Here is a 21,787-nt window from a genome sequence, read left to right on the forward strand (position 1 = left end):
GCAGGGCGGAGAACAGAAAGAAAGAAAGCGGAGGGGGAGGAGTTAATGCGCGTGCGCGTAGACAGTTTGTACTCGGGCTCGCCTTTGGCTGCAGTTTGAGGAGAATACAACCGGACCGGAGTAGGGAAAAATAGCAGTCCGATTCCAACCAACTCACAAGGGGGAATCCGCCATGAGTTGGGGAACGGAGCTCTGGGTAAGTCTTTGGGACACTTCTTATGAACACTTTGTAAGTGCTCCGCTTTTGTTGCAGTTGTGATTTGATTGTTGAACTCGGCGAGTGGATGTGGAAGGGGAAAAAGGTGCCGTGTTACCGTTCTTTTTTCTTTCTTATCGTCTTTTCGTTTTTTTAAGCGTTGTGTAAAAGCACGCGCGGCTAAGGCTTTGGGCAATGGCTAATGCTAAAGCTAATCCCTGGCACACCTCAAGCAACGCTTGTGACAGCGGCGGCGGCGGAACAATAGGCAGGTTTCCCTCCAGGCAGCTCGTCTTTCTGCCTTCCCTCGCTTCGCCGGATTTCGTGTTGCAACACTTGTGTTGTTTGCCCCACTCCATGCAATATTTAGACCGGCAAGTTGTTTCTTGAACAATTTTGGCTGTCACGCCCAGTTTGGATGGACGTTGGCAGGGATTGCTTGCAAGAAGGGCGGAGAAAAACCCTGAAGACACACCGACCGCGCTCATTGTACCTCAAATGATCATCATCCGATCAATTAAAGTTAATAATAATCATAATCATCATCATAATAGTAATAATAATAGTAATAATAATATTGGTTTGTTTTAACTTGATAAATTGCCACTCGCGTGCGTAGACGTAAACATATTCACGTTGACTGATATTCTATGTGCATTTATATGAAATGTATGTTGGGTTATTTTAGATGAATGAGTATGACTTATTTGTGATGGTTTATATGAAATAGTATTTCTTATTTATTCTAAAGCTTTGTGTTTTCTGTAAATTGGGGTATTTTGATGAATTGTCTGTTGTTATAGACATGGTATGCACTGCTCATGTGTTGAATTTGAGAATGACTCGGGTCCACCCAACTACAAAGGCTTGTTATAACCCTGTTATTACTCCCTTGTGGGAAAATGTAACTTGCAGCATGTTGTATATTTGTGTGGCACAGCGCACAAAAGCGGGTCACACACATGCGAGCTGCGAGGTCAGACTGAAAGACATGTCTTGTTAGCACCTCCTGAGCCGGAGGGGTCGCTTTCTTGCACAAGGTCACCTCCGTAGTTGTCAGGAAGTGGGCTAGCATCCCTCCAATATCTCTAGTAGTGGCAAAGCTCATTTTAAAGCAAACAAAGACGCTCGGGCGGACCGAGTGGCCCGGGTCATAATCCTTTGATGAGATTAATGTGTTGGCTGCCAACATTCAACCTGTTTGGCTGCTTAGCACTTTATTAGCTCAATTCAGACGGATCGCTCTGAAGCTGCTTCGCTCTGTTCTTCCGACTCGGGTCTTTCGAGGACCGAGTCTCGCTAATGGAGGAGAGACGGGCAGGTGGGGGTTCTCTGCCGACCGGCCATGCATCAAGAGAGGTACGAGACGGGCCTTTACCGGAACGTCCGTCAGCCGATGAGTTGAAAAGGCCCCGTCGGAACGTCAGACCGGCCGTGAAGCAGCGGAACAAGTTTCCATCCTCATATTTCATCCAGGAGCCGGCGCACGCGGTGTGGAAAACATTTGATACCCGCAAAGCTTCAATATTTTAGGACGTTGCCTCGGGTCTCCTACTGAGGCGAGTTAGCTAAGGCGATCTTTTGTATGGCAAGTCAAAGAACCTTTTCCGCAAGTTTTACAAAAGCTTCTTTTCAGATTGTCACCTCGTGACTCAGTTTTTGGTCGGTTCTCAGCTGGAGCTTCCTCACAGCAGTCATAGGGATTCAAATTCCGTCTTCTTTTATCTGTAGTGTTTAGTACGTTCTTTCCAGGAAGTGAATCCTGACTCACCGGAGACAGGAATACTTCCAGACCTCTCATAGTCATGACTTGGCAGGCTTCGGTCAGACCTGCAGCTGTGCTCGGGTCCACTTTGCAGCAGCCGCGGGCCATCCTGTCCGACTTTGGTGCTGGCAGGCCATTCAGCAACAAACGTGGACGCTGCCAAAGTGAGGCAAACCTTGTGTTGATGTCCATTCGGTCTTGTGTGCGGGCACAACACGTCGTGACCGTGTCGGGGGGGATGATCTGCGAGTGGGTGGTTTTTCTGCATGCGGGTGTGACGGTCGTGCTGGCTTTTGGTTGCAATTTGAAGCTCATACACACTTCTTGCTCACACTGTACCGCCAATCACACCACGGGGAGTGACTGTATACACATGTGAGGAGTGTAACTAGGTCAGGTTCCCACTTCTCTTCCTTCTGCCATTTCCTTTCTGTCTTTTTGCATATGAGAAAACAACGGTGGTTCTCGGTTCCCAAGACTTTTCCCAGGCTGGCTATTTGGCAAGCCGGCCTCATAAAAATGTTCCGTGTTGCCCTCAAGTCTGCCCTGCTCATTTACACACCAACGTACTAGCTGCTGGCATAGCCATCTTTTGGTTACCCCGGTAACCTGTCCATCAATTGCACATTGTACCTCTGAGTCACTCGCTATAAACATCCATAAAGGAGAAGGTGCCTGGCATTGTGTCTGCTCCTCTAAGCCCTGAAATAGATTAAATATACATTTTAAAACATCGGCAAATGCATTCAACCAAACAATAAAACTGTAAAGTGAACTTGTAATGAGGCTCTAAGTCCAAGTGGCCCGAGGTTGTTCTTTGACATTTTTCCTTCTTGATAATTGATGTTCCAACTTTCACTTTTCTTTTGCCACCACCATGCTAAGCAGCTCGTACTGTTTTTACGACGTGTACATTTGTGTGTCATCGCTCTCGTTTCTCTCCGAGTTGTTTTTACTTTGTAGTAATGTAGTGATGGCTATCGGCATCTGAGTGTTACCTGCATGTGTCAATGTTGGCACAATAAAACGAAAATAACCTTTCGGATGTTCCCCCCCTCTCCTTAAAATATGACAGCAATTTATTTTCTCTTGTTGTTGGGAGGCGGCTTGGTGGCGCACTGGGTAGCACGTCCCCCTCACAGTTAGGAGTGTGCGGGTTCGATTCCACCTCCGGCCCTCCGTATGTGGAGTTTACATGTTCTCCCCATGTCCGGATGGGTTTTCTCCGGGCACTCCGGTTTCCTCCCACATCCCCAAAACATGCTTGGTAGGCAGATTGAAGACTTTTAGTTGGGATAGGCTCCAGCATGGCCGCGACCCCCGTGGGGACAAAGCGGTTCAGAAAATGGATGGATGGATGGATGGATGGATGAATAGTTGTTGGCAGTTTGAAAGGTAAACAGACGGATGTTTTTGGCGTACTTCCTGTACTACAAATTTTCCCTCAAATGTGGGCCATTACGAATGAAAGAAGGCACATTTGTTAATGTGGATACACCAAGTGGATGTTTGAAAACCAATGTTCCAAAATGAGTGCGCACAAATGAATGTGGAGCAATGCTTAATTTTGGATTGACGTATCACAGCCGGGGTAGCTCGATCCAGAATTTACCATGTTGTAGACAGACCGGTCCGTCGGGTTGCGGACGTGCGCCGTGACAGCAGATGGCTCGAGTTGCCATGAAAGCTGACAAGCCAGCATGACGCTCACGTTCCCTCTTCCAGCTAGCGAAGGTGAGGAAAAGTGTACACGTCTGCATCTGGATATTTGTCATTTTTCATGCATGAGCTGAGTGGAGGTATTGGGGGATGCGCAACTCTTCAGAAATCAGGGCTTTCCCAGGAATGTCATGGAAGAGGGAAGACAAGCTGCGTTTGTGTGTCTGCCCTGGAATGCAAGAGCGGCTAATGAGTCCTTTTGTCCCGCCGGTGTATTTTGTGCCCATTAAGGTTGCTGCGTCCCCTGGAATGCACGCGGGACGTCTGCATGGCTTATCTGCTTCCTGTCATGGCGACGTACTTGTGAACTGGGTTACAAGCAGCCATACTGAATTTGTGTGTTCATTCTTTTATTTTTTTTGTCAACAGGACCAGTTCGATAATCTGGACAAGCACACTCAGTGGGGGATCGACTTCCTGGAGCGTTACGCCAAGTTTGTCAAGGAACGGTTGGAAATTGAGCAAAATTATGCTAAGCAGCTGAGGTGCAAACACACACACAAAGAAGGCAGTGTCCGTCTTTGAGCTTATCTAAACCATGACTTGTCTCTTTTCTGCATCAGGAACTTGGTCAAGAAATATTGGCCAAAGCGCTCCAAAGATGAGGAACCCAGGTGAGTCTGCCAAAATAGGTCACTTTGCTTCTGGCAGGAACAAATGCCGCCCATCTTGCAGGTTCACGTCATGTCTGTCCTTTTACGACATCCTGAACGAGCTGAACGACTACGCGGGCCAGAGGGAGGTGGTGGCCGAGGAGATGGGGCACAAGGTCTACGGAACGCTCATTAGGTACAGCCAGGACCTGAAAACCGAGAGGAAACTGGTGAGCGCGTTTAGGTCACGCCGTGACAGCGAGAAAAGTGCCCACGCTTGCCCTGACGATGCTTTCCACGTGCTGCCGACCCTCACGTTTGTTTGGTGTTTGGACTAGAGGATGCGTATGTTGAGCGTCTTGTCAAACATCTGCCTTTGTTTCCTTCCCTGAGCTGCCGCCGCTGCTCTAAACGCTTCGCATTCTTTGGAAGAACATTCCCTTCTCTCAGTGGAATACTTAAGCCACTTTCCAAACGTGGAGATGGGACGAGACCCCAAATAAGACACAGCCGAGGTTTTTTTTTCCCCCATCAAGTTCTCGGAGAAATACACTACGCTGCTAAATGGGGTCACATGCTAGCTTACTTTCATTTTGATTGGCCCCTGTGAAATTGTGGTGCGGCACTTTTCCTCGCTGTTGTGGATAGCAATGTTTTCTTGTTTGTGTTGTGTGTCAATTGTCTTTTGGTTTAAACGTTGTGTTGTGTTGCTTGTGTGTGTGTGCGTGTCTGTTTGTGGCTGTTTGTGCGTGTGTGAGCGCAGCATCTGCAGGAGGGCAGGAAGGCCCAGCAGTATTTGGATCACTGCTGGAAACAGATGGACAACGTAAGTAAAAGGAGGAGGGGAGGGGGGTATGTTTTTTTTCTCCTTTCATTTTCTCCTCTTTCATATTTCAAAGGTTACTCGAGGTCATGTGGTTCTTATATTCCTTATTTGACTTATTTCTGTTGAGAAGAAGAAACTCAGCTTTGGCTGGTCGTTGGTAGTGACGGCAATGACACACAGTCGCAGGCGCATGTGCCGCACTTGGCCAACGTCCTCTTGGCTTTGAAAATCGCCCGCAGCGATTCCATTTGCTCATTTCTGAGGTCATTTGGTTGGATTTAGTGCAACCAAGCTAGCAATTTGCAAAATCGTGACACAATGTGGTGCATTTACCAGCTTCAAATGCTCATTGTGAATTCTTTGATAGTACAGTGACAAGTCAAGTGTCTATTTGGGTGGGTGGCTGTGAGGTTTGACTCATCACCTGCTCGTCATGTCTCCGCTATTCGACTGTGTTTGCTTCTCTACTAATGTGACCCAGATGGCCTGTCAGGAAGTCGACCATCTCCGTCCCATTCACATCACTTTTTATTTTTTCTGCGGCCCTTTTAATATTAGCCCGCACGTTTTGGTGGCTTTTTTTTTTTTAATCGTCAGTAAATTGATATTTTACAACCACACATTTATTTCAGATCCTCTTGCCATGGCTAATGCTTTGCTATTTTGTTTTTGCTCAACAGAGTAAGAAGAAGTTTGAAAGAGAATGCAAGGAAGCAGAGAAATCCCAAATAAATTTTGAGAGGTTAGACAACGACATCAATGCCACAAAATCCGAAGTTGAGAAGGTAACTAACAGCCTCCAAATTGCGCCAATATGCCTTCCATCTGCATTCGCAATAAAAATGTTGACTTTTTCCATTCGCTGATTTCTTTGCTGTTTGCGTTCAGGCCAAAGCACAATATAACCTGCGCACTCACACGGTCGACGAGAGCAAAAACGAGTATGCCGCCCAGCTGCAGAACTTCAACGCCGAGCAGTGGAAACATTTCAACAATGCCATCCCGCACATCTTCAAGGTAATCCAAACGGCTGACACCGGCGAGCGATGGAAATGTATTTTGAACCAGGCTCGTACATTCGCCACTTGCCTCTTCGCTAACTGTCATCGCTTTGACAATCGATCGGTCGAAATGCACACGCCTACGCTCGTCTCGCAGAATCTGCAAGCGATGGATGAGCGGCGAACGGTGAAGCTCGGCGAGACTTACCGAAGCTTTGCAGAAGCGGAACGAAGAGTCATTCCCATCATCTCCAAGTGCTTAGAAGGAATGGTTACGGCGGCCAAAGCTGTTGATGAGCGAAGGGTGTGTAGAAGGAAAAAAAGCAAGTTGACGAGAATCTCCGCTCGCTTTCTGATTGACTCTCGTTTTCCTGCCCTCGCTCCAGGATTCCGGCATCGTGGTAGAGTCCTTCAAGTCTGGCTTTGAGCCTCCGGGCGACTTCCCCTTTGAAGACTACAGTCAGAATCTCAGTCGAACCGGCTCCGAGGGGGCCATTAGCAGCAACACGCCCAAAGGAGAGCGAGACGGCGCCCCCGGGCCGCGACCGGACCCAAAACACTCAATCGGCAAAGCCAAGAACAAACTCTGGCTCTTTGGGAAGAAACCAAAGGTACGTAGCGCGGCGCCCCCTTCTGGTGGAGCATTTGTTGTCGGCTCCATGTCCTTAAGCAGCGGCACAAAACGTACAGGTTGTTTATCCGCAAGTTTGTTTCAAAATGTTATTCTGATTTGCCAGCCCACGTGACGTCGTTGCACATTTGCTAAGCTTGACATTTGTTTTTGTCTCAGATTTTGCTACGTTCATGGACCTTGCCCTTCTTCTTCACGAGGGCAATGTTGGTTAATTATTATCTCTGCGTTGTCGCTGCCTCGCAGGAACCTTGGTGGCAGTAATCCGTCCACGATTAGGCCTTACTTTATTTTCTTGAACGTAGCTCGTCGTTGTTGACCTTAGTCGAGGTTGTGTTTCGGGCCCGTCCGATTGACAAAAGTGCCGTCCTGACTGACGCTTTTATCCTTTCTTCCCGCACCCCGCCAGTCCCCTTCTTCCTCCCCCCCTCCACCTCCTTTGTCCTCCTCCTGGCCACGGCCCAGCTCGCAATTGCCTCCCAATCGGTTCAGTGCCGAACGAGTGACCCAGTATCTGTCCGACATAAAGACCACAGTCCCCAGAATCCCCCAGAACTTGAAGGGTCTCAGAAGAGGGGTGAGCCAGGAAGTAGCCTCGTTCCGTTGACGCTTGTGGCGGGCGGATCCTGTCGCCTTGATGATTGAAGCGTGCTTTTCTCCAGGGTGTCTGCAGGTCACGAAAATGCTTTCAATTAAAAAAAAAGACGGCTGCGGACTCAAATGTGCAGCTCGCCACATTGGTCTTCTCTCTCAAAATTGTCATTTGATGAGACTTGCAAACACCTTGCCCGCCTCTACGCTCGTCTCCACTTTGGGCTTTTCTCGTTCCTGACACATTTGTGTCGTCGCAATTACAAAATGGCAGATTTCTCCCACAATCATGCCGCAAAGGAGTTCTGGTGATTTTGGCGTTTGGCTTGCGGTGCTAATGTCGCTGACATTGGATGTTTGATGATCTTGGTGGTCTTGCTAAGTTTGCTGTGGGGTGACACAAAGGCGGGAGCACTCTCGCAAATGTGCGGCAAGCAATCGAGCCGCATTTGCCTTTTGCTCCTCACAATTGCAGCTCTCACTTGAAAATACTTTGACATATTTTTATTATTACTAGTCTGAAATAGCTTACACGTTCATATGAAGTGATGAAGTCCAGACAAAAGGTAAATGAGTTTATGACCAGAAACATGAATCAAAAAGCAAGTTATAAACTAAAATGTGGATTGGTGAGGTTTGAACCAATCGACCGTTAGGCATAGGCGTTCGACTAACCAGCATCGTATTTATTATGTCGTCCGCTTGCCTTTCTGGAACCGCTCGTGTGTTACATCTCAGTGGTCCGTCAAGCTGGTAAGTGGACCTATGTTGCTTACAGTAGGAAAGAGAGATATCTTGCCATGTCGTAGCCGTCCCGATTGTAGCCAACAGATGAACATGTAGGAAAAAGAAAAAAAACGAGTTCCCATTCCCGCAGAACAAAGTACAACTTTAAAATGTTGTTTCATTTTTCTCCAGGCTCCATCGGTGGAGGACTTCAGCCACTTGCCCCCCGAGCAGAGGAGGAAGCGCTTGCAGCAGAAAATTGACGAGCTCAACAACAAGCTCCAAATTGAGATGGATCAGAGGTACCGAGGACCTGCTCAAGTCGTGTTGTGTCTTAGTCCATTACATGTCAGCTTTGCTTTTTGCCTCTGCCAGGGACGCCCTGAACAAAATGAAAGACGTGTATGAGAAAACTCCACCGATGGGCGACCCCAACAGTTTGCAGCCCAAAATATCCGAGACCATATTCAACATGGAAAAGCTCCGCTCGGAAATTCACAAACACGAGGTGAGAAAAGAACAGGCGCCGTCTCCTGGCCACAAACGACAGGATGTTGCTGGTTCTCCCAAAACACTGACCGGACTCTCCTGTCTCGCTCCAACGGCAGGCTTGGTTGGCCGAGGTGGAGGGCAAGCAGGCTTCCAAGGACAGGAGGCATAGCGCCGATAACCACCATCCCACCCCGCAGGGCAGAGAGAGGTAACGTGGAAATGAACTCAGAGTCGCAGAGTCCAATTGCAACATTTGCTCTGTTTGTCGCAGCCCCGAAGGCAGTTACACGGAAGACGCCGCCCAGGAGCAGCACACGCCTCATCAGCGCGCCGGTCCCGTGCAGCCCAGCGGCGACCCTCACGAGTTTGACGACGAATTCGATGACGACGACCCGCTGCCCGTCATCGGCCACTGCAAAGCTTTGTACTCTTTTGACGGTGAGCTGGGATTCCTCGTGACATTTTGCAAGGATGACTAAAAAGACCTCAGTTTATGCACTTATTGCTGCGTTAATTTTTTTATTTTAGGTCAGAATGAGGGAACTCTGGTCATGGCTGAAGATGAGGTGAGGTGCCATTATTTTCTCCCATTTTAATGTCAACTTTCTAACACTTCTTAACTATTGTAATTGTGTTTTAAAAAAAACAAAAACAAAGAAGAAAGAAAACCCACCGGCCTGTCCTGTGTGTTTTCCCGCAGGTTTTGTACATCATCGAGGAAGACAAAGGTGACGGTTGGACACGGGCGAGGAAGCAGAGCGGGCAAGAGGGCTACGTGCCCACCACCTATGTGGAAATCACCATGGAGAAGAACTGCAAAGGTGCCGTCACCTACATCTGAAGCTTCGCCTCTCCTCTGTCCCGTGAACCCTCAAAACCCTTTTCCATTCTTTCATCACCAACAAGAACCAAGACGCAAAGCGTGTCTCCATCTGCACGTTTTGGCTTCCCTCTCATCCTCTGTCGGTCTCTTCCACTAACTGTGTAATCCCCCCCCCCCCCCCCACCTGTAGCCGATGCTGCAGTGGCGAGTGTGTGTTTGTGTCTGAAAGACATTTTTACAGCATGTGCACGTTAGAAACTCTCTATTGCTTCTTATCGATCAAAGTGTTGACCATGTTTGGTGTAACATTTTCCAAACTTTCACCAATTTGCTTCATCTTGTTGATGTTTTGTAAATAGCTATTTTATTGATTTTGATGCTTTTTTATTGATTTAACAGTTTTTGCTTGATCTGTGCCATCAGAGCAGATTTTCCTTTCACTCACGATCACGTCTTTATTTGTTATTGGACAAATTCATTTAGCCTCAAGTGTTTCTGCAGAAGCGACTTTGATGTTTTGACATTCTACATTTCAGAAAAACCCTTTTGAGCAAAACCAACAAATTTCCCTTTGCTTTCTATTCTGCCCAACTTGTCATTTCCTTGTTCCACTGAACATGACTGCAGAAGGTCTCAAATATGTCGAGTAAATTTGATTTATATAGCCACATGGCTGCATGTTAAGGAAAGCAAAGTCAAACTTTGGTCATTCGACATCCATGTCAAAGGTTCCCTTTTTCCTGTGATGTTGCGCCTTATTAACAAAGTTTCTCCTGTGTATGACTGTGCAGGTTCCTGAGGGCCGCGGGGTGGCCAGGTGGTTGCTTGGCTGGTGGAGGGCTCTCGCCGGTGCCTGATTTTTGGTGGTGGGGGTGAAAGCGAGAATGGGAAAGAGAAGGGCAAGTTTGCATGTCGGCATGCGCTCACATCCTTAACGGCCGCGGCATTTTCGCCACTTAACTAAACAACTGGGGAGAACCCAAATGGCAGTAAGCGGGAATTCAATTCCTTAAAAATCATGCAGGCCTCTGCATGGAGAGCTTCTACTTGCTAACAACCCATTTGGGGAGTTTTTCTTTAATTGGCCAGTAGAGGGCAACCGTCATGTTCCCCTCTCAGCAGTAAAGCTCCAAAACAAAGATGCTCCCATTTTCCTGTCAGTCGAAAGGACACCAGCCATCTCTGTGCCCTTTACTAATTTTCAGGTACATAACACAGCAATCTCCGCAAAGTTGACACCCGTCGCTGTTTTAAACTCATTCAAATGACTTGCTTGTAGACTTTTATTTTTATTTAAATTGTGTTTGCTAGTGCAGATTTCCCCCCATTCTGGAAATGAGGAAAATAAGATTAATATATGGCAGGCTTAGTAAAAGTACAAAGCCCCTAAAGAGACATGAAGAAAGTCAAATGATAATCAATTGTAGCGTCCCATAAAGCACATGTTGACTTTTTTTTTTTTTCATGTCTCTTTTGGGGTCGCATAGCTTTGCGAATATGATGTCTGCCACTAACGTCGAGCGCCGCAACATTTTCACCTCATCCCTTTGCTCATGACATCTGTGCTCGGTTGGTGATGCCTGCCCCCCCCCCGCCTGCCGGCCCGCCTGTGCCACTCTGCTCCTCATGCCTGTTCTGACACGTCATCCACATCATGTCGCATGTCCCTAACGCGTCTCCAATGTGCTCAAATCTGCTTATGTGGTCTTAGCGAGAACTTTCTCGTCATGACTTGTCTTTCTTTGTGCGCGTCACCCAAACAGCAATCAAGCAGAGAGCAGGACAATCTTGCATCCTCTCCACCGCCCTCGTTTTTTTTCTCTTCTCCGGCATGGCGACTTGATATTCTAACTGTCTGGTGGCAGACTTTGCCGGGCAAACTCAAGCAGGACTGTTCCATGTTGAAGGCGTCTCCCATCGGCCCGATATTGCCGCGTCATCATTTCTATTTTCCAATATGGTGACACAGGGACCACTGATGTGTAGTACACTTTTTTTATGGATGAACCAATTGCAATGTTTGTTTTTTTTAAGACGACCAGCTAAGTGATGTGTGCGTGTTCACGTGGCACATGACGTGCATTGGCAGTTTTATTTGAATGACTTGTACATATGAACATCTTTTGATGTCCTGGTTGAATGTCTTTCTGTGGTGATTGTGTTTCCGTTTGTTTGACTGACTCATTGATTGATTGATTGATTGATTGATTGATTGATTGACACTCTTCGGAAGACATTAAGGTTTGAAATTGAACCAATGCACTTTGCCCCGAAGTACCACAGCATTTGAATTTGAAAGAATGAATGACTGGTTGAACGTGCTAGATGAGTACATTGTGTCGAAATGCAGAACAAAAAGCTCTGTTTTTATTTTAATTTTTTTTTAAAGCTCCATTGGTATTCCTGGTCTTTTTGTAACAAGTGTTGTAAGAAGCTTTTGCATGATTTTTCTTCATCTTTTGGATCAATTCCTCGCTGTTGTTTCAAATGGTCACTGTTGTTTTCTTACCCACCAAGTGTGCGGGTTTAGTGGATTCATTAACAACTTTTGCCGTTTTAGGACAAACTAACAGTGTTGGTAATCATCAGATGTGACCACGCGCGCCTTCATTTTTCTTCTCTTTTTATTTATGAAGCTGTGAAATGTGCAAAATGATGCTGTTGATGCTACTTCAAACATTCCTCTGCCCTGTTGATTATGTTGCCACACCTTTCCAAGACGTTTCTTGGCGTGCCCCCTAATTGAATTGAAGCCGCAATGCAGATGAAGCCATTACGAAGCCCCTCCCAGTCTTTTAACATACATATCTGCCAAAATTTGTACTCCGAGTGTGATATTTACACTTAAGACAACTGTCCCTGTTCATTTTGCCCACGACTCAACAATGCTCGATTGACTGGTTTCTAAAAACAATCGTCATTGCTTCATTTATTCTTTGTTCATGTATGTTTATTCTGTATAACACTGAACGTTATTGACTTTCAGTCTTCCACTCATTTTGATGTACAAGCTCTGTTAAAAAAAAAAAAAAAAAAATCCAAAGAGACTCACTTCATATCACTTTTAATGTAGCTGTTAACTAGTGAGAAGTTAGGGAAGCTCAGTAATTATCCTTTTAATATTTTTGATTAAAAATAATTGTCATGAGAAATTTGCACTCACAAATTGTGATTGTTTTTTTTTTTAAATATATATAAACCGTCCCTGTTGTAAATTGAATACTGTATATGCTTCAAATTCTCCTCCATTTTAACCTCAATTAAATCAAAAATGCATTTATTACAAGTTTTCATTTTTTATGTGAGTTTTATACTCACACAAGCTACTAAATATACATCAACATACTGTGTTGAGAATTGCATGAAATGCAAAATTGAAAAATGTGCCAACCGTGCGAACGTGTCAAACATTCACAATCCGCTCGACTTTAATTTGTAGTTTCGTCCTCTCATTTGTCCTGCAGATGTAAAAAAAAAAAAAAAAAAGTCCTAAGAACATGTGCCATATTTATTTAAATTTACTGCAGTAGTTCAGAATATAAACATTCAAATGTATTGACATTTTCTTCTCCTTAATTTGTGTATGTACACAAAGCTTGACATATATACAACGTTGGTTCACTTACAGTACTTGTGTGTATCTTCACATGTACACACAAACACCTTTCCTCTCTTTTAAACCTTAGCCGTTTAGTTTCGGGAGTCTTGAGTAAAGAAACAAACAACTCCAACTATGCATTATGTTTGTTTAGTTACACTTACTTCTATGGACATTCTACAAAAATGAAAGTGCAAGTTTTGTCCCCGTTTGCATCTTGTCGGTCTTCCTTGAGCCGCCGCCGCCATGACACTCAAACTCTTGTCTCTTTATGAATTTGATCATGTTGCGTTAATCAACTGAAACGTTGCCGCCAATGGGAAGTCAAATTAAGGTGTGTGTTTTGGGCGGGGGTTCCAGCTTCCTTGACAATGCGGTGAGGATGAGGTTGAACTTGCTGTAGCGATCCAATTGGTTGACCGAAGCGCCGCGACTCCCCCACAGCAGCCGCAGCTGAAAATCCGTCTTGAACACCTCCAGCAAGTCTTCGTCACAACGGAATCCTGAAAACGTACGACCAGATATCTGCTGTAAAATGACAGCTAGTCAATGATCCGGAATGGCGGATTCAGTAACATGCGTGGAAATCCAGTTGTTTTTTTCTTTTGGTTTTACCGTGCATGATTGTCTGTGCGTTCTCAGCGTAGATGTCCGCGTTGCGTGCGACGTCGCGCGCGGCCTCGAGGTGACGCAGCATGATGTCGCAGCCCTGGTCACTGGTCTCCCAGAGCTCCGCCCCTTCCGGCGAGATGGATGGCTGCTCCATCAAAGTGAGAAGAGGCAACAGGAGGGGGACGCACGCCGCAGCAGGACAGGAAGCTGACGCCAGATCAAAATAAGTTTCTAACATTTGCTTATCAACCTGCCGTTGAATGAAACAACAGTTTTCTTCAACTTACCCGTTCCCTCATAGAGATTTTTGTAGAAAGGTTTGAGAGTTTTCTCATAGCTGATGGCAGTCTGCGTGTAGTTCCTTCTCAGAGTGGTCCATGTTTCTTCCAGACGACTGATCTGCAAAAACACAATCCAGCTTGTATTTCAGCAATGTCAATGCTCCACATGCCGGTGTGCGCTACCTGCGGCAGCTCCAGAGCCTTCATGAGGGCGGTGAAGGCAAATAAGTCGCCCACAGTGTCCTTCAGCTCCAACGCCACCAGGACGATGCGGTTCAAAGCGCACGCTCGCTCCTCCAGGCTGCCCGTACACCCGAGAATATCCACGGCCACGCCTATTGCCATGGTGTGGTGTCTGGAAGGGAGGGGGAGGGGGGGAGTTGATGAGAAGGCTGCGTTGTGATGCCAGCGTCAACATTTTATGTTTGAAAAGGATTGATTGCAAATTGAAAATAATCATTGTTGTGAGATGCATACCGTTCCATCAGGTCTAGTCTCAGCTGTCGACCATGCGGCAAGGTGATCAGTTCCAGGCCAGACGCGACCCCCATCTGACTTCTCTGCTCAGACGACACATCGAGTATCCTTGCCACCTGAAGCACAAAATGGCGATGAGAGCAAAGTCTTTTCGTTTGGTGGTTTGGTGTCAATATCATTGTACACGATATCGTGTGTCTTTGAAAATGTCCAAATGGTTGGCAGTAACTTTAAGGAAAACTCAACAGTTCTTGGAGGATGGACGGTTTGAAGATCAGGCTTGATGTTAGGCGACGGGAACGTACCTGGCAGTCGGCCATGAGCAGGTGTTTGGCTATGCTGTGGTGGTCGTGGCTCAGCAGCAGCTCTTTGGCTCTCTTCAAAACCGACATCTCCAGCGGTTTGTTTTCGGCCGGCAGAAGTCGAGAGTCAAACTCGGTGGGCCGGAACGCCGACTCAGTCTCCACCACCGGCTGTAAGAAGATGTTCCTCTTTTCGTCCTCCTCTTCTTCCTCGCTGGTGTTTTCCAAAGCCTCAATGGCGTGATGGTAGGAGCTTCGGTCCAGCCCTCTCTGCGCCCCCGTCTCATCGGGCGCCTCGCCTTCTTGCCTCAATCTCTCGACGTAGCTGCACGGCAGCCGCTCGAGTTCGTGGGCGTTGTCTAGAATGGAGTCGGGAGAGTTTGGTTCATCCCATTCCAGCGGGCTGCGGGATCTGAGGTCTGCGGGAGTCTGGCATTCACTTGGGCCCGTTATTGCCTCAGAGTTGGTGGAGTGAATCTGCGGTAGCGCACAGCTGGAGGAGCTTCGCAGGTCCGCGTGGACGGACTTTGCCGGCGGTGCAGGAGGACCTGAAGGAGCACATCGGGCACCTCAGACAACGCTCGGACTGATGAGGCCAGAGAAGCCCATGGGTATTACTGACAACTGTGTTGTGACAATGATCAAAACACGACTGCACGTCACAACAAAAATACAAGAGAAAGCTGCGGGAATGACCTGCCGTCCTCCAAACAGGGACTTCCCCACATGTGGAGTCCAACGTGGGTAAAGACCAGCTGGGGCAGGCGTCAGAGGCCAGACGTGGAAGCTGAAGGCCGGCAAAGTGAGGCGGACGTGCCGTAGGAACCTTGCTGGGTTTGGGTGGAGGTTTGGGACACAGCTGGCTGTCAGAGCCCCGGATCGGCTGACCTGCGAGCATAGCTAAAACCCATCAAAGGTGATACACGGTGACACGGCTCGGGTGACCTGACCAACGTGAACTGACCTGCCGGTGGCTCTGCCAACCTCCGTGCGACTGAAGGACTCAGCAGCGGTTCACTCCCCGTCCGGAATACGGGAGACTTGGAGTTTGGGTTGAGGAGATGGCTGTCCGAGTGCTGCTGATTCTGGGCTCTGGATCCTGGATTCCACGGATAAGAAGCTATTTGCCAGCCATTCTTTCCGGGTGCTCGATGATCAAACGTTATCTTTACTAACCGAGTGGTAGAAAGCTCTCTGATTGGTGCGCTTTGAGCGGCCGCCGCTTCTCCGGAAGTTGATTGAGACTCGCCGGTTGGCTGCCGCAACGATCCTTCAGCCTGAGCGGATTAGAACGTCAACTCGAGTGGCAAACGGAGGCTGAAGCAACGATGGCCGTTCCCGACCAACCTGAGCGGGCTTCCTCTCCCCACTCCGTTGTGGTGGTAGTGGCTGCCGTCGTGTCCGCCGTGCGTGTTGTCTTGGACGTGTCCGTTGGCGATGTTGAGGCTGAGGCGTTTCTGACGCCGCCGCTCCTGTTCCATCAGCCCCGCCTCTCGATGGGGATCGGATAATCCGTACTTTTGTTCTAAGCAGCGCAACGGCAGCGTGCGGTTGATGGGCTGGAAGATGATGGCGCCGACCACCTGCAACAAATGACGTGGCAATGAAATGAGATTTTCCAATTTTTGTTCTTATTTTCTCAGCAGGTGCGAGTCCGGTCGGAAACTCACCTGAGAGACGGGTTTGCGGTTGCCGACATAATATCTGACGAGAGCGGGAACGCTGTCGAAACCTTCTCGCTCCACACGGTACTCGACTCTGGAATAGGCTTCGTTCAGCATCACAACCTGGGCGACAAAAGGTGAAGAATGAGAATGAGAGCAGCACAACACGGCTTGTGGAAGTTTAAAAAAAAAACACACACAGGACAATCTGGCTTACCTTTTTGTTGATTTTAAAATGCTGGGCTGTATTTCGCCATTGACACGTTAGAACATAACTTCCAGGACTTGACAGCGAATCGCGAATCAGGAAGTCACCATCTCGCTGCACAAAGTTCTCAGCAACCTAGGGCAGAACAAAGCGTTACTGCATCCCAGCAGATGGCCAGTACACACAAATGTTACAGAAAATAAATGGCAGCACTACGAGTCAGCAGATGCAATCGTTTTTGCACGTTCAGTAAATGTGCTGCCTTTTAATTGCTGATGTAGTTCAGCAAGTCAGTGGCTTCTGATGGGATACCTGCCGGGGTATGGCTCCATGGTACCAAGCGTGGCTTCTGGGTTCATCGCAGTTCATCTTCAGTTCTTCCTCCAATTCTCTGCGAAGCTTCTCTGATGGACCGTCCAGGATGAACTGGTCTTGGGAAAACTGCAATACCAATACACACCAATAAATGGTGGCTCACGGGCATGCTTCCAACAATATCAATATCTCGTATAGGAATTATGGTGCAACAATTATAATATGCAAGGATTAAATATGCAGATACGGCGGTGCCTTGAGATGCAAGTTTTAATTTCTTCCAAGACCATGTTCAGAACACGTAACAAACCACTTCCATGGTGGGAAATGTCTACTTTTTTTTTTTTTTAACTAGAAAACTGTTACATTATACTTTATCAGTTGGATCATGATAAAAAAAAACATACAGAAATTGTAAACTAAACAAATTATATAAATTAGATTATGCTTGATTAAAAAAAACAGGAATTGCGTCATAAATCAAACGAAAAAAATTAATTGTGCGCTGGTCGTTGTGTTGTGCGCCTTGTGGCCACTTGGGGGCAGTACAAAACAAACGGACGGCTTTAGATGGACTCTTCGACAGCACAGTGCGGCAGGAGCAGGATCTGCCAGACTTCCAAAAGGATTCATAAATATCTGTGAGTGTTGTCATGCACGTCTTTTTAACATTTAGCAAGCCCATCTACTACTTGTCTTTGGAAAAGCTTGCAGGTCGCGTCAACGTAGCACTTTTTAAAATGGCAACAAATCAAATGAGAAGAGCCTTACAGGTGGGCTAATATGCCAGGTGAGTAAACTGATCAAGTTATCTTATTTCATGGTTGTTTCTTCTCATTTCTAGGTTGACAAGTTGGTAACTTATGAACCAAGTAAGTGCCAATTAAAATCCTTTCGATTCGAAAACATTGTCCGCCATATCACGCTCAGTACATACACTCACATGGTAGCTGTTGGGTCTCTGCATGGTTCGGAAAGGAACTCTTCAAAGCCAATATGCAAACGTCTCTGATTCTTCAGCCACGTGTGTGGTCTTTTGCTCTTTCTCTGTCATCCAGAACATTGGCAAACAGACCCAAACACACACATCCTTTTGCTGTGCTTTTCTCTCCTTCCTGGTTTTCCACCGAATTGCTTCCCAATGTCAAAGACGACACGACCCGACCCGGCCGGACCTGTCCTTCTACACACCCTCACCTGACGCCATACGCACCTGCACACGCAAACCCGAAACATAAACTCTTGGATTGGTTACAGCTTCGCTTGCGGTTCTCTCTTCCGTGATGAGCTCGTTTGTATTTTATTGGTAAAACCGAGCTTTGAATCAGTGCCATATGGTTGACGGTGAGCATCTATAGATTTCAAACAACACACAATTGAATGGAATTCTGCCACGGGAGATTCCCACACAGAAAATGAGTGCAAGCTAAATACAAAAAGGGCAAGCAGAACATAAAAGTATAAAGCAAAATTAACCTTGCATAGGTGCCATCAAATATTTTTTATGGTCGGCCACTCCCAAGTGCTAACAAATGAAAATGTCCGCTGTGATATCACAAATATTCATTTAGCTGTTGCTGCTATTTCGAGCCGGCGATACGTTAACCGCGGCTCCCCACCTCCATTTGGCCCTCTCGCTTTCTTCGCTAATATGATTATCTTCCGCTCCAAATGGAATCATGCCCCCCTATCATTGCGAGCAGGTAGAGCAGATGTGAAGAGCCTTTCATAAGTGCCCGTGCACTGACACACACTTCCCGTGTCATCTTTCACGGAGAGACACACATTAAAGCGGGTCAAAAGAAAAAGAAAAACACTGCCACGTCACTCCATTAAATAAAAGTCACCAAGTTCTCCCGCCACGACCCTGCCGTCTTTTTGTCGTCTGAGCCTCGCCGAAGGGAAAAACCGTTTGAAGCAACACTGGCCTTGAAACCTTTCTAACTCCGGCAAAGCCCAACCTTTTGTCTTTGTGTCTTTTCTAGCTCTCCATTCCTTATTTTACTTCATGCGTCTGGCCATCGCTCTAGTCATTAAAACAGAGCCCCTTGCCTTGACAACACACTTTGGATCCCATTTGTTTCAGGGATTACAAAACGCAAAGAAGAAAACTAAAGAGTCTTTTACAAAACCCAACAAGACTTTCAACTTAGGAAAGTGGTCACATTACCTTTTGTAAAATACAAGATGTGTATTTCAGTCAAGCGGAGAAAAGGCAGAAAGAATTCAAGTCTTTGGCACTGAGTGACCTTTGTTTGCCACAAACCACATGAAATGATGAAAACCATCTTTTTGCTCTTTAAGATCAATAGCAGCCGATCAGCATCGGCCTTCTTTGCGCATCATCATCCTCACCGTCATTCTTAAAACAACAAGTCCTCGCTTGACTGTGTCTGTGCCATTTCCTCCTTGCCCCCGTGTATCCATTTGCTCCCCAAATGTTTCCAGCCCCCCCCCAAGTTTTCTCCCCAACTGTCACAAGAAGCTAAGGGGAACTTATGAACAGTTCCAGTGAATGAATCCAAATGTCAATGGCATGAAACTTATTCGGTTTGTGTGATTCAGAAACATTTGATAAGAAATCTTGCCATCTTGAAAATGCCCCACCTTTCCTGTTTACTCACAAATGAGTGGATGCTTCTTTTTTTTTGCCATCTAATTGGCTCCCAAGGCAATCGCAGTTGTTAGCTTTCCATTTGAAGACAAGGCAATTGAGATTTGTTGAGTCCACAGAGCCCAAGTAGTTCTCTGCCCTGGGAGTTTGAGGCTTTTATATTTAAGGCCATAAAGAGGATTTTTTTTTTTTTTTTTACCAGAAAGAGCAAATACCTTTTAGTGACAGCATCAAGTGGGTTCACAATGTAGGACAATACGCAAAAGGTTAGCATTTGTTCCCGAAATTCTAAATGGGTCGCAGTGTGAGTTGAGATCCACACAGATGAACAAGACAAAGCCTTTGAGGATAAATGGCCGGCGCCCAGACAAAACAGATGGCGCCTCCGTGAAGATGGAGGAAGAGCGCTGGCACAAATGTTGTCTTAGAAAAGAAAGAACGTAGTCGCAACAGACCCAGACCATTCGAGACATGGACACGGAACGCCGCCGCTGCCAAGTCAATTACAGCAACGTTTGTCCAAAAAGGCCGTCGCATGCACCGGGTGAAGGAATGTGACATTTCCGGGCCCCTTTAGTTTAAACATTAACTCTGAAGACCTTCACTTTAAATATCAACTCCCCGCTGGACCAATGACACGGTCGTCGGCGTAGCCTCGCTTAGCATTTAGCGACCGGCAACGAGCGACAGTCTGGATGTCTTCAAGCATCCAACAACCTTTTTCGGGTCACGCCGCCGAGTTTGGGCTTTGACTGGCCGACTCCAAAATCAGGAGCTCGAGGCCATTAAGTTTTCAGTCCTTTGGATTCGTGAGCCCCATCAGTTGCATCGCGTCGCTGCATTTTGTTGCTTGTAATGTTTGCGTGCCCCACTTTGAATCCATTTAGAAAAGAACCAAACCTGAAGTAGATTCAACTTTGCTGCCGCTACGAGTATAGACAGGAAGCCGTGTTGGGGGCCAGCGTGCCATTTTGCTGGCTCCATCAAATCAGCTTAATGGCATGGCGTCATTTGGCTGACGTCATAAAAGGAGCCAACTATGACAAGCGAGCGGGGCATGAATCATAGTGGCGGAGGCCATTGCCTTCATTCTGAGGCGCACACTTGCCGCCTTGTGCGCAACTTACGGACCAAGCTCACGCACAGTCGCTCATTGATGCCGCTGTCTGGTCCCGATGATAAAAGGCTAGTGTTTGAAGGCAAAGATTGACGAGATTGATTTTGTCTGCAGCCACTTTTGGGATAAGTGCGCTTCAACAAGCAATGGCCTCAGAGCCGTTCATGTGAAATGAGACGAAGACGTTCCCGACACGCTCAAACCTGGGCAAGGACGTGCGCCTTTTCCTCTCACCTTTGCGTTGATGACAGAGTTGTTGTGGTAGAAGCAGCAAAGAGCCGCCGTCAGGTTCTTCAGGTTACATCGCTCTGACATTTTGAGGGGCTTTTTTTTTTTCTCCTGTGTCGGGAGGTAAACCAGCGATGCTCCTCAGCCGGAAACGGTTGCCTTGACGACACAAACTATTCCAACTTCCATGGGATGAAGTGAAGGTCCAGTAAAGCTTTTAGCTATTTAACTTTGTCCGCTCAATTGGCTTAGTCATCGAGCACCCCGGGGACAAGTCCGTTTGTCACCGGGTCCGCTGTCTCGCTCCTCCACAGTCCCTTGCGGAGCGAGTTGTCCGCCACTCTCCCCTCTTGCCTCCTCGCTGATCATTTTCTGTTACTACACCCCCCCCCCCCTTTTCCAAATATGGCTTTGAGAAAGACACGTGGTTTGCTATGAACCAATCACTTCTCCAACTGTTGGGAGCGGCCCAAAGGCAAAGGCCCCCCTCCCTCGCACGGATGATGCCGGATGGAGAAATCAATGGAGAAATTATTCTCTGGCCTCATGTGCATCGCACTGCTGACGATGACGTCTCTTTAACTCTGTGAGCGATGGGTGTCATCAGAACAGGTTTTTTTGGTCTGTTGGATTCTTTTGATAAGGAAGAATTTGCTCGGGCCACACAGAGCCCGCTTCAAGCTCATCAAAGGCCATCGAGATAACTTGAACAATGCGAGCCAGCCAGCCAGGCAGGCCCTCACTTATCTTAATAGCCCGGCCGTGTAAACTGAGGAAAACACGCTCGGGGGGGGTGACACCCCGGCACTTAAAAGACATTTCTGCCACAAGGAGCAAAGACGTTAATTACAGTGCTTGGCTGCCGGAGGATCCGCCGAGGAAACACGCGTTCAATGTTCCCCCGGAGGGAGCAACACGTACGGCACGGCCGACCGCAGCGGCCCCAAATCACCAGCTAGCATAAACGGCCACCTTAAAATACGCACGTCCGTCATCTCAGGAATGCGC

General features: G+C 47.2%; 2 protein-coding genes across 10 annotated transcripts in view; one reads left to right on the plus strand and one right to left on the minus strand.

Annotated features, from left to right (window-relative positions):
- fnbp1l (formin binding protein 1-like) lies at nt 1–12,643 on the plus strand. 3 transcript variants are annotated; one of them, XM_085927352.1, is made up of 17 exons: nt 1–196; nt 4,050–4,165; nt 4,244–4,294; nt 4,356–4,503; nt 5,037–5,099; nt 5,780–5,884; nt 5,988–6,116; nt 6,258–6,404; nt 6,487–6,711; nt 7,141–7,308; nt 8,241–8,350; nt 8,424–8,556; nt 8,657–8,748; nt 8,812–8,978; nt 9,069–9,106; nt 9,241–9,361; nt 10,155–12,643. In XM_085927352.1, the coding sequence occupies exons 1-17, from the start codon at nt 173–175 to the stop codon at nt 10,160–10,162; spliced, it is 1,845 nt and encodes a 614-aa protein (XP_085783478.1). In that variant the 5' UTR covers nt 1–172; the 3' UTR covers nt 10,163–12,643. The 3 variants fall into 3 exon arrangements, with proteins under 3 accessions (XP_085783478.1, XP_085783477.1, XP_085783479.1); XM_085927351.1 differs by having other exon boundaries at nt 9,241–12,643; XM_085927353.1 differs by lacking the exon at nt 7,141–7,308 and having other exon boundaries at nt 2–196; nt 9,241–12,643.
- The window catches only part of bcar3 (BCAR3 adaptor protein, NSP family member), an 18,807-nt gene continuing 9,332 nt past the window's right edge, over nt 12,313–21,787 (minus strand). The window contains exons 5-18 of one of the 7 annotated variants that reach the window (XM_085927346.1): nt 16,818–16,946; nt 16,515–16,640; nt 16,304–16,420; nt 15,981–16,216; nt 15,810–15,910; nt 15,598–15,732; nt 15,330–15,533; nt 15,074–15,181; nt 14,637–14,992; nt 14,332–14,447; nt 14,038–14,209; nt 13,861–13,972; nt 13,577–13,780; nt 12,313–13,464 (exon numbers count right to left, since the gene is read on the minus strand). In XM_085927346.1, coding sequence (XP_085783472.1) covers nt 13,286–13,464; nt 13,577–13,780; nt 13,861–13,972; nt 14,038–14,209; nt 14,332–14,447; nt 14,637–14,992; nt 15,074–15,181; nt 15,330–15,533; nt 15,598–15,732; nt 15,810–15,910; nt 15,981–16,216; nt 16,304–16,420; nt 16,515–16,640; nt 16,818–16,946 — 2,295 coding nt within the window. In that variant the 3' untranslated portion in view covers nt 12,313–13,285. Of the gene's footprint in view, nt 13,465–13,576; nt 13,781–13,860; nt 13,973–14,037; nt 14,210–14,331; nt 14,448–14,636; nt 15,182–15,329; nt 15,534–15,597; nt 15,733–15,809; nt 15,911–15,980; nt 16,217–16,303; nt 16,421–16,514; nt 16,641–16,817; nt 16,947–17,757; nt 21,148–21,787 lie in introns of those variants that run through there. The other 6 variants (XM_085927347.1, XM_085927348.1, XM_085927350.1 and 3 more) reach the window with 6 other exon arrangements.

The sequence above is a fragment of the Syngnathus leptorhynchus genome, chromosome 13 (genome assembly GCF_054491065.1).
Source record: "Syngnathus leptorhynchus isolate UIUO chromosome 13, UIUO_Slep, whole genome shotgun sequence".
Lineage (NCBI taxonomy): Eukaryota > Metazoa > Chordata > Actinopteri > Syngnathiformes > Syngnathidae > Syngnathus > Syngnathus leptorhynchus.

Excerpts from the sequence above, each read along its gene's own strand:
- fnbp1l (XM_085927351.1), top strand. The coding sequence starts at position 173 with ATGAGTTGGGGAACGGAGCTCTGG. Across the intron at positions 5,885-5,987 it reads CAAAATCCGAAGTTGAGAAG|GCCAAAGCACAATATAACCT; the intron begins GTAACTAACAGC and ends GTTTGCGTTCAG. Across the intron at positions 9,107-9,240 it reads TGGTCATGGCTGAAGATGAG|GTTTTGTACATCATCGAGGA; the intron begins GTGAGGTGCCAT and ends GTTTTCCCGCAG.